The 12123-nt window shown below is 41.8% G+C and overlaps 1 protein-coding gene across 7 annotated transcripts in view; it reads right to left on the reverse strand.

Moving 5' to 3' along the window:
* The window catches only part of MAP2K5 (mitogen-activated protein kinase kinase 5), a 142995-nt gene that overhangs the window by 51787 nt on the left and 79085 nt on the right, over positions 1 to 12123 (reverse strand). For 5 of the 7 annotated variants that reach the window (XM_064456034.1, XM_064456035.1, XM_064456031.1 and 2 more), the window contains one exon: positions 3250 to 3279. The exons of the other annotated variants lie outside the window; for them this stretch is intronic. In XM_064456034.1, coding sequence (XP_064312104.1) covers positions 3250 to 3279 — 30 coding nt within the window. The remainder of the gene's footprint in view (positions 1 to 3249; positions 3280 to 12123) is intronic. 7 annotated transcript variants of the gene reach the window in all.

The raw sequence follows: 12123 nt of genomic DNA on the forward strand, positions 1-12123 counted from the left end.
TTGTATAAAGTTTGACTACAAGCCGAGAATATTTAGTGGGCAATTCTTTTCATTTCTCCTAAATTGCATTATCATTAAACAAGTCATTGCCCCCATCGTGTTGTTATACAATACACTGGATTTGAATCTACGTGATTAACTGTACGTCCCGCGCTTCGTTCAGCCGCTGCACATCTTTGGGGTTCCAACTTATAATTTAATTAAATATACTGTGAGGTGCCACGGCCTTCTGGGTTTGGTGTGGTTTTTTTTTTTAACAGTTCATTCTGCGCAGACATGTAAAAATCAAAATCATATAAATCAAGGTTAAATTTTTAAAAGAAATTTGAAACGTATTTTCCCTATGAGCCTCCTTCAGACCCCTAAAAAGCTGGATGGACTAGACTCTACAGCCGGGTTTGCTGAAAGGGGTTTCCTTTCTTTTTTAAATGTTTACGTAGGAAAGAACTTTATTCAAGAGAGTATTTTGAGTGTGTGCGCGAGCGCCCACACCATTCCTATTAGTTTTAATAGTTATGCAAACACACGAGGGGGAAAATACACCCTTAAGTGCTTACGTTCGTACCTACACAAAATCCTGCGAGCGTCACACCCTACCGCTTCCGAAAGGAGTCTTGCACTACAGCACGCAAGGAACAGCACCTCGCAACACCACGCCGGCAACCCCAACCCCATGAAAACCACACCAGTTTTAGGAATTTACCATGTTTTAAGGATCAGAGTTTCCTGCGCAAAGTTTTTATAGCGGAAAAGTCTGTTCTTTACTATTTCTTATCTCCTTGTTCAGATGGCTCCCGTGGGCAGTTGGCTGCAGATGATGAAGTTAGCTGGGTATCGAGACAAAAAAATCTGCCGTAACTCTAAACACAACCACGAGCAAATTCACGTACGTGAGGAGCTGCTCGCACGCTTAAGTGCTTTCAGGACAAGATGTTATTGCAAACGTAAGATTAAATATTGATGGTGTTACAAATAAGTGCCAGCAAAAATAAAGACTTATAAAACGTGTGAAAAATGAGAAGTGGTAAGTTCTATCATTAAAATATTCTACTGAAGGCCAGAGGAGAAAAAAAAATAATCATCCTTTAGTCTTACTGGCATATTGCAGGAGTCCTGACTTTCCACACTGCAATGATTCCCTCTATAAATCTTATTCATTTAAACTGAATTTACACACACCATTTGTCTGTGTCTTAAAAACAGAGAAAAAGGAAAAAAAAACCCAACCCCCTTTTTTTTCTCCCCAGCTACAGCTGGAGACAAACATCCGTTTGCAGAAAACTTCAGGTGCTCTCAAACACGTGCTCATACTTCCCATTTCAGAGAGAAGTCACTTCAAGTTATTTAGGGACAAATTCTGCACACACAGACACGATTAGCTTCAGTCATTTGAAGAGGCCCACTGACGTGAGGGGGATTCACTCAAGTGAGCGACTGCAGAATCAGGCCCTGGCGTAGGGAGATACATACCTATTTAGACATTAAAAAAACCCCTGCTAATTATCCCCCTAATCAGAGTGGGTTTCTAAGGGTTCTCGTGACCAGCTGTGTAAGCACATGTCTAAAATACATATTCTTCACATAAAATTCCTTCTGAAAAGCAGTCGCTTGAAAAGCTTAGTAGCTACATTTGAAGTTTCACCTCCTCAACTGTTTTACATTTAAAAATATATACAATTTCATGGACTACTGACTTGCCAAATATTCTTTTACAAACCTGTTCCGTTTTTTAACTAGAATAGCAAAAAGGATCTTAAACTAGCCATCACGTTTTGCTCCCAATTCAGATTTTTGTCTAGAATCATGCGTAACGCATGCGCTCTAACCTCCTTCCCCAAGCTCCGGCACTTCCGCGAGCAGAGGGTTGTCTTAAGCTGCATCCCACGTCACTCGGATTTGGTGTTAGAACACACCGTCTACAGCAAGCATCAGGGCACTCAAGGAGCACAAGTGAGTATACCGATGTATGGAGGACACTTCAACACAAGAGCTTCTTTTTCAATCCGCTCTTCAAAGGAGAGGCTACGTTTTAAAATATGGATAAAATATGCAAAATACGTTCTGCTAACCAGCTACAGCTCCCTCAGTAAACATTTTCCATAGGAGATGAGAAAGTGAAAAATCAGTCTATTTCTACATATGCAAAACCTTTGCAAGTCCATAAAAGCGTCAGGAGAATTTGCTTAAAACAGCTTATAAAAATGGGAGAGAGAATGAGTCCCAGCCTATTATTCAATAACCATGTTTGTGAGGCATCTGCATAATCTAACCATGCATAAATTAGTATGTGTATTACAACAGTTATTTGCATAATAATAGCAAGTTAATAGATGCTTAAAGAGCACAGACCAACACCACCTTTAAATCAGACATGCCTCCAGGCACTCTGATCTGTATAGACCAAGATGCAGAAAACAGTGTTCATAAAACATACGAAAACATAAAAACCACATTCAAATAATTCATTTTAGTCCCTGGACGCTTCACTTTTCCCCCTCTCCCAGGAAAGAATAATTTGAGGAACTACAGAATAGTTCGTTACTATGAATCCTAACGTCCCTCTTGCAGTAAGAATTTAAAGTAATCCCCAACCCTATTTCTGGCTTGGTTGTTTTGTTCAGAGCTTCCTGCCTTTTCAAGCACACGGACAAAGTAAAATATTACGTGGTAACGCAGGGCTCAGCATCAGCCCAACCACTGCCACTGGAGATGGAAGTCGTTTTACCACCAACTTCGATGAAACTGAGTTAGGTCGGTGCAAAGTTAGAAAATGCCACTATCTAAATAAAATACTAATAAAAGGTCCTCTTAAAAGGGCGAATCGAGAGCTCCCTCAAGTACTGCATTCACATTGTATTTTTTAATTTGAAAAGATTTGAAAAGACCATTGTACCATTATTCAAAATTGGAATAAAAAACTTAAAATTTATAAAAGGAATAGATACACCTTCCTCCTTCAAAAGCACTGTCATATGCACCGGATTATTTTTTAATCTCACAAAAAACAATCATTAGCATCATCATAATTTTCACTGTCTCCAGGTAAAGAAAAACTAGAGTTTGGAGAAGAGGAGGGGAAAAAAAAAAAAAATCAATAGAGACTTCTAAATGACTCCTTCAAGATACCACTTTTCAATTTAACAGGACAGATTTATTTGTATGTGGCTCAAATGTTCACAATTGCTCTCTGCACCTTCATACATAGGAATGAATGTCACAGTGGCAAACAGCAGTAATGAACAATCTTACCTGAGGATATGGAAACCTCCCAAGAGCAAGCTGGGAAAGGAAATAATATTTGTCTAGTTATATAGATTTGCATGGAGGGCACATTTTCTTAAAGAGAGAAAAGTACTCAACTCTTACTATTGTATAAATTGGAAAACGTCAGCAAAAGTAATTCTGAGAACACACAAAGGGCTGTATTTAGAATGGAGTCATTCACAACAATTACCCCTTGTTCTACGTTTCTGCGTATTTCTGTATTTCTCAAGCTCTTTTGTCTGTACCACTCAGTAACACTGTTTGATGCCCAAGTTCCCGAGGACTCTCGAAATTAAACCAGTTCAGCCTTAATAGCGAGGCCAACGACACTGACCTTTACTGATAATTATCTGCAACGAACAGGTATTGTAGAGCATGCACTGAACTCCCAAAGTCCTTCTTTAACTGGCTCAGCGTAAAATCTGGGTTATATCGCTGAGGTTTCCTTCCTTATCGGTGTCAAACCCAGCTAAAAGCCTGTGAGCGGGATGTGCAGAGAGATCATGGCACCCACAAAAAGCCACTTCGTCCTTTCTTCAAATCTACTTTCAACCGCACACGATATCAGCTGGGTTTGTTGCCCACGCTGGTTTATAAGTCAACTGATGCATTACTAGAGTATCTGCTAGTACCAGTACTGGACCCAACAACAATGCTACTGTTGCCATAATGCCATAGCTAATAAATGTTCCATGATAAATTATTTGTACAAGACTTTAGGTTTCCCCATTTGGTATCTGAACCTTGGAAACAATTTCTAGTTTAAGTTATTTTGTCTATTATTCAGTGAAGGACAAGGGTTTTCAGAGTTGACAGAGGCTCCCCCAAAAGGACATTCAGAGCAGCTCTGTTCTGACCTGCTTTCTGGATAAGCCCACCTCGCTCCATGGTTTACAGAGAAGCCATAGTCAGATGAGCTTCTCTACGCTCTGGTCAACCTTTGTGAAGCCTCCCCTTGCCAGCCTTCAGGAGGAGGTCTTTCAGAAAGGCTACGGATGCACTACCACCATTGGTTTGTCTGCACGATAAACTAGGTATATTCATATCAGACTGAGTAACAGCATCAGTGCTGGAAGTCTAAGCCATGGTGTCATGTACTGCAAAGGCTAAACCACACGTCAGCGCTGGACGAAAGCTCTTTCACGGCACCTGTATTGCCACCGATATTTGAGCTCCTCCATGCCGTGGTTACTTGACCTAGCCAGACTGCAGCTGAGGCAGCTGTGCTAACCTACGATGAAATTTCAGCCTGGCTGGCAGCACAAAACCATCCTAAGTATGAACAATAAGGCACAGCAGAGCTGTAGCAAGGTGGGAACTGACGGGGCAAAGACCAGTAGACATACTCAAGCCTCACCAGTTCAGGAAAAAGGCCATGAGAAGGTAGTAAGAAGAAGGTGCCAGCACAAGTGGAAGCAAACAGGAAACAACAGAGGTGGTGCCCTTCCTGCAGTTCCAGCTGCCGTCCAAACTTAGTGTCGTACTAGCCATTTGGCTGCGAGCCCTAGCAAATACAGTAAACTTCTTCCAGATCCTCCAAGGAAAGACATTACAAACGCAGAGTAGGTCTTCAAGCACTTGCATAAGAGAGGCATGCAAGAGAAACCCAAAGAGGTGAGAACAATTCTTTGCTGACTACTCTTAAAAGAAGCTTTTGCAATATTGAGATAGTATTTGCCCTGAAAATCTACAGACGTATCAAGTGGGTTTTAAAGGGGCTACTCTGCACAGTATCTCTGGCCACTTACTGCACAGACACATCGCAGTTACAGGAGCTGCATATCTAAATTCCCACGCAGCACTGAAAAATCACCCCAATCTTTCCTAAATATCTCATCAGTGGGAGTTTGCGGAACGACTGAAGACGAGCCATTATGGTCTGCTCTATCAGTATGGTGCTGACAAAGGATCCCTGCTACCAGTAACATACGCAGTTTTTCTGAGACGTTTTTATCGTGCCACTCGCATCTGAAAGTTGCGATCTGCTTGTAGACTCCCATTTGGGGATTGTTGTGTTTGCTTGCTTTGTAAGACCAACACCTACAGAATGTAGAAGAAATCAGGCTTACAAGAGACACTGGATTAGGGAACAACGTTAAGGTGACAATACAAGAAAGATCTCGTCAGGTTCTCCAAAGCGATACAATATAAGCTCGCTTCCTCCTCTGGGGTTCTGCTGTGCTTTGTCTTTCAGGTTTGCCTTTAAGAGCCAGCTCTTTGGGGTGAATTCTGCCTTTCAGTTTTGTTCCTGGTGCGGTGCTGAGCGTGGTGCTTCTCTCTGCAGAAAATTCATCCTCGTAACAAACCAACCTGAGCTAAGCAGGCTTGATCTCCATCCTTCCTATCACTTGTGTCTAGTGCACACCTTCTCCCAGCTCAGAGTGTTACTCCCGCCACTCTCTGATGGCAGGCTTTGAAATGCACTGCTAAATAGTTAAGCAAAAACCCTACATTTTCTGCTATGCTCAATCTTAAGGACCAGGAGCTACTAAAACATATCCTTTTTCATCCTCCTTCTTTTGGGAGGACCACCCTTAACTTCCAAGAAGCTGCTCCAGATCCTAGGAAGCACTGCTGCTGTGACGGCCTATAAATGCCTACAAATAAACCCATGAACGCCAAGCACTTTTCCGCGAACAGGAGAAATCCAATGACTACTGACTTTAGTCATTACAATAGCTACAGACTTGTAGGCATGTTATAGTTACCCCATGGTAGAACAAGAAGATAATTTTGCCTATATGCACAGGGTACTGTTCTGCAGCCCTTATTTAAGCAGAAAAACGACCACTGCCTCGATGATGACTTCAAACTAAGCATTTCCATTCTCACCAACGATTCCTCTCCCTGACCACCACACGCCTCAGCAGGGGCTCCAAAGGCAGCAGAATAACTGGGGAAAGAGCAGCTTCCTGCCAGTACGGGGCACAAAAATAAACTTCAAGGAATCCAAAACGCATCAGGAACAAGTTCTTTGGGGGCTGTTAAAAAAGAAACACGTTCCCCAGTGAAGCTGCTCCTCGACTGAGAACTGCAAAGCAATGCAGCCATGGGCAGATCAGGTGTCAGTCCTGCATCCCCCTGAACCATCACTTGATTCATCTAGTCAGAGTTGTTTCCTCCCTGCAAGATTGTCAAGGTATTATAAATTAAGAAACTTACCAAAGAGTATGTAATCTTCCCTGAAATAGCCTGCAGATATGTCACTGTACTAAATGTGTTTCAGATTTAATGAAGCTTTAATGTCCTTTTTAATTTTGCCTGTTTCTATATCACCAGGGGTCGAGCAAGGCAATCAGCACTCAAGAGGGTGGTTTGGTTTAAAACTAGGAAAAACTCATTTGCTTATGAGTTGCACTGTATTTTCTTAATTAAATTTACTAAGTAAAATGGTTTAAGTTCAGCCAACCAATGACCTCTGTATGTAGATTTAGATTTATAAATAGTGTCACAGTTAAAGAAAAAAAAAAAACCAAAACCCAAACAGATTAGAGCTTCACTAAAGGGATTTTCATACCTTCTATCATCTGTCTCAAGGAAGTCATACAAACATATGCAGCACAAGCCGATTGCAGGATACAAAAAAATGGAGACTACCAAACTAACACACTATCAAAAACTTATCTCCTCTGCATTTACGTGATGAAACTCAGGAACGTGCAATTTTGGCTTTAAGGCACTACAACAAAAATACAGTATTTCCATTCACACCAGTTAGGTTTGGGAACCGATCAGTATCTTATGTCGCTCTGGATATTGAGGAGGGGAGAAGGGAATGCTTAAACTTCCAAGGAGCTGGTTCTCATTTCCCTATTGATACCTTCCCACTGCCCAAGAACTGTAAAAACCATCATTTTTAAAGGGCCCAGTGAATTGCAATGGCAGCATAGTATGGAAATAAAAATGAGAATCAGACCGGATCAGAAAGAAGTCAGTCAGAATGACACTTTCCTACACCATTTCACTTTAGAGCAACTACATGTCTGTGTAGGGTTTTGGGGTTTGCTTTTTTTTGGGGTGGTGGGGTGTGGGGTTTTGGTTTTTTTTTTTTGTTAAACTAGTACTTTCTCAGACATTGAAGTAGCCCATCAGGCACTTAAAACGCTCATCTTATGGTGTTCAGTGAGGTCGTGTCCTGAAAAACGATGTGCACTTCTGAGTACCCGACAGGAGCCTGTCCCCAGGCCTGGGCGGAGGTGCAGATGGACGAACGGTGTGCGCCATCAGATTTTAAACCAGCACTCAATAAACTGAGAAATAATCCCAGCTTATTAAATAATAGGGAGCGGTACTTACAGCGTGCACGTATGCTGATTTTTATGGAACACATAAGGGAAGGCAAAGAGAACGTGAGGCAGGCAGCTTCGGTAGAGGCAGGTGCCTAAACCCTCTGCGCTGAGCGGCTCTAAGAAGGGCTGGAAAGCAGCTCTAACCTGCTCTCAACGACGTACATTTGGCGTGCAGAGAAGCGAACACAAAATTCAAATGACTTGTTGAAGTAAAGTAATTAACCATTTTGGAACTGCGAATGGAAATGCAGAAATCCTCACTGACAAACCGCTTTCTCTACTCTACATCGCTCTTTACTTGCCTGCCTGTATATTGTTAATAAGAATTACAATAGCAGCTTGGTCCGTATCCCGCTCAGAAAGTGACGGAGGGAAAGAAGTTCAAAACGTATTTTTAGGACACTCAGGCAATAAAGTCTCCCACTTAGATTATCGCCTGTGTTGTGCAAGTTGTTTTTTAATTTACAGTTATACTGAAAAGCATGGGATGTTTTTATTCTTAATTTAGACACATTCCATGTTTCTCAGCATAACTGCAAATTGAAAATAAGCACTTACAATATCGCTAGTGATCTAGCTGAAGGAGGACTTTATAGTCTGAAATGTTCTAAAATTTGTTCTTAATTACCTTGTGCACATTTTACACAATTAAATTTCCATCTAAGGATTTTGCATTTAGATTGTGCACTGCAGTTAAACCCTCATTTTATGGAAAAGCAGCCGCCACTTCGGAACATTCAGACACAGGAAACTTTAAAAATCAGACTTAACTACTGGATAACATAAAATTCCCTAGGTGAAATTTCATTCCAAGACCAATTTATACATTCCTAGATGGATGGCTTAAAATCACCTGAAACTCTGCAGGGTATGTACCGTAATAAATATTAAATACCTCAAAAACTACTCTAAGATTTTTCTTTCCTTCTAATATCAATTTCACTGTCCTCTTATTGCACAGTTAAAAAAAAAAAAAAAGAATCCAAAAGGATATAACAGCAATTTACCAGCGTTAAAGTGCTTCTGAGGTTAAACTGACAACAAAGAAGAACAGAAACACAAAGCATCTTGAAGTAGGGTTTCAATTAAATGTGCAGGATTTAGTAATGCAGGACGAAAAAAGAGTTACAAATTAATTTAATCTTCTGCCTATAGTTTGCAGCTGCACTCCAAAGTGTCTGGGGTTTAAGAACAAAGCCTTGAAAGGCCTCAGAGTGAGGAAAGCTTCAATTTTTAATGTATAACGCCATTAGCTGATAACTTGTGGAATCTGCGACCCCTGCAGAGGGGCATAAGCGCGGGTAACAGAGACTGATGAAGTGACATATTTGTTCATGTCTAGGACTATGAGGAAGAAGGTTATTACTAATACCGTCAGGCCCAACAGAAATATGCCCTAATAACCTCTGGGACATTCCTTGGCTTGAGCAGATGAGTTCGAGATCTCTCTACATAAAATATATTAAAAATCAAAGCCTAATTCACCTTAATTAAAGATAATTAGTTTCACTTTGACTTCTTTTAAATATGAACTATAGTAAATGCACCGCAAACTAAAGACTGCAGACAATCGTGGCTAAATTGCACATTCCTTCCTCGTCACAAACCCCTTTTATTACCAGGCTTTTACCGCTGCGTTTTCAAAGGTGTTGCTCAGAATAGCAGCGCCTTTTCTAAAGGGAAAAAGGTGGGACACGGGCCTTTCAGGGCCCATCTATGGAAATTGTCAGGTGCAAAATTCAAGCAAATGGTCCATAAAGATTAATGAGACTACTTGTCTGAGTAGAGATGCTTCCCGCTTATTTGTTTGCTGGATTTAGATTCAATAAGTAAAGGCAAAAAGGTGCTAAGTGCGGTTATGCCGGTGGAAATGCAGCTCAGCGAGGCAGCAGCGCCGCTGCTCTCCATCTCCACTGTCACGAGAAGAGTTCATCTGCCATTACGAACCATTTAAATAACGGGGAAAGGCAGGCTCAACTGCCAAACGTTTCTAAATTTTTTGACCTTTAGAAAGTAGAAACGGCTATTCTACACAGTGTAAGAATAGGAAACGCTAGTCTATATTACAAAATCCTATATATTACAAATACACCGCCGCTGATGTTACCCCTAAATTGTTCACTCACCCATCTACTCAGGTAGAGACCCGTGTTATTTCTTCCGCTGCCGCTCAGACTCCCTGCAGTGGCCTAAGAGCAATTGCTGAGAAACATGATACATGGAGGTCTCAACCCGCGCAAACTGTACCTAAACTTACACTTTATTGCAGCTTAGTTCACAATCTTCACCTAATATAGGGTTACATCCCAGTGCAGCAAGCGGATAAATCATCCTGGAATATTACTCTGGCTAAGTTTAGCTGTGAGTGGAGCATATGTGCTTCCGAGTCACTGAAGCAAAGGCCCATAAAATACACTAATTACTGGAAGTTATGGTCACTGAGTGATTGATAGCGCTCTGCGAGGCAACTTCCCCGTTTTCAGCTATTCTGACGGGCCTCCCCCACCACACAGCAATTATTAATTCATGACCCAACCCTCAGGCACCGGTACCTTTACTTCTAATTTCGCTACCACAAAGATCATGATGTGGCTGGACATTGTCTGTCTCCATCCTGGTGGCCGCTGGAGATGGCAGACGAGGAAACGGAGCTAATGGCCACTGCTTGGAGAAACAGAATTGCTGCAAATAGCTCAAAGGGGGGGAAAAAAACCAAACCAAAACTAGGCCAGATTCTTCCAAAGAACAAGTTTCTGAAATGCATCATTCCATACAGAATGATTAAAACTACCTAAATACTCTACGATAAGAACCATTCAAGTTATTGAGCAAAATTCTGCATGTTCCAGCCACTCTCAATGGCTGAGCAAAGCGTGTAAGGACACATCCACACAAATCACAAACATCACACTACTACGGTCCTTCAAAATATCGAGTGAAAGGGTGAGGCTTACTGAAAAAAAAGCACTTTTTATTTTCTTGCTTTATTTAATCCTAAATGAAAGACCTCTGTTACTAAGTAGTCACACCTACGCAACTCTCAGTGGTCCAAGCTGCAAGGCCCAAGGGCTCAAGGCATGAGTCTGCTCTCAGCCATACTTCATGAAACCAGAAAAAGGCCAGAAATGAAACATTTTCTCCACAAAGTTGGTTCCTTATCAGGAAGGATCTGGCCAAAGGCTGGGGCCACGGAAACCAGCGCTACCTGAGGCCCTGCTGCTGGTAGAGAGAAGATGTCAGCCCACAGAGATGATAATGCAGCATTTTCAGAAACACTTGGTTTAAATTTTCTCTAATATTATTTAGAGTGACTTGCCATGACCAAGTAAACACCCATCACGTTCCAGCATTGCTGGTTGTTAGACAGCTGGGCACAGAAGTCAGGCTTGGGTTTTTTTATTAGTTTAGAGAAGCTTGGAATTCAGCAAGGAGAAAAAAAAGGGAGGGGGGGAAAAGGAGTAATTTAAACCCCATCATACTGTATCTACTGAAATGTGCCCAGATCCATCTAATGCATTAATTTAAGAACTTCTTGAATTCTCAGTGTAGGAATGGGGAAATCATCTCTTCACATATTTGCTTTATGATGACCTCATGCCTTCTGCTACGAGCCATTCTCAGTGGCTCTACCAGCACCAGCGGCACCACCATGGCAAGGCCATTCCCAGTCTGTGCAGTTTAAACACGCAGAATAAAATGCTGCTCATTCCAAGCACACAAAAAGCAAGGACAAGTCCAGAAAGAACTGTCGCTTGATCAGAGACACCTCGCTTCAGCCAAGTGTTGTGTTACAATATCAAGACTCCTGCTCTGCATGGAGATTAAATGCAAATTCTCGTTTCCCATTTAAGCTTGACCCATGCCATCTTCTAATGGCCATTTTAATTAATATTCCTCCTGCCTCTACTCAGTGTAATTTTCGACACTGTAGGTCACCGCGTGGTCCGTGTCTGCTTCCAGCAGGCACACTGACACAGTCGCCCCATCACAATTGTACCCCTTTCTACCAAACCTCCAGTGCCACTATAGAAAGCTATGCTGCACCACCAAGCTTTGGGTCTCAGATTTCCTCCTACATCTGTCTACCTGCTATTGCTTAGGTAAGGGTGTAGAATTGATGAAAGACCAACTGTTATGTCCACACATAAGTGAAATCCTGCAGAAGACCAAATCGTGGTCTGTAGAAGCTCCTGCAGATCAGCTCAGAGTCTTAATCTTGAACCATTATCACTGCAAAGCTGATGATACGTGACTGACCACGTTTTAGACTCCTTAGAAAGAATTCTTCTGAAACCTCGTCTCCTTGACCAGATTACGTATTCCTGAGTCTTTACATCAGTTTTAGGCAGTGAAACAGCTTAAAGATTGAAGTGCTTTAAGAGAATCACCCTAAAGCAAGAGCTGCTTCTCCTGTAGCACCCTCTTCAACATAATCCTCCTCTTTGTCTTTACGGTCTGACTGAGCCCATCTTACATCTGTGCTCCTAGCCCAAGCGTGCTGAAGAGCCTAAGACTCCATAATGCTGACATTGCACGCGTTCAGCGTTAGCCCTGCTCAGAAGATACGTAT

The sequence above is a fragment of the Phalacrocorax carbo genome, chromosome 7 (assembly GCF_963921805.1).
Source record: "Phalacrocorax carbo chromosome 7, bPhaCar2.1, whole genome shotgun sequence".
In the NCBI taxonomy this organism is placed as follows: domain Eukaryota; kingdom Metazoa; phylum Chordata; class Aves; order Suliformes; family Phalacrocoracidae; genus Phalacrocorax; species Phalacrocorax carbo.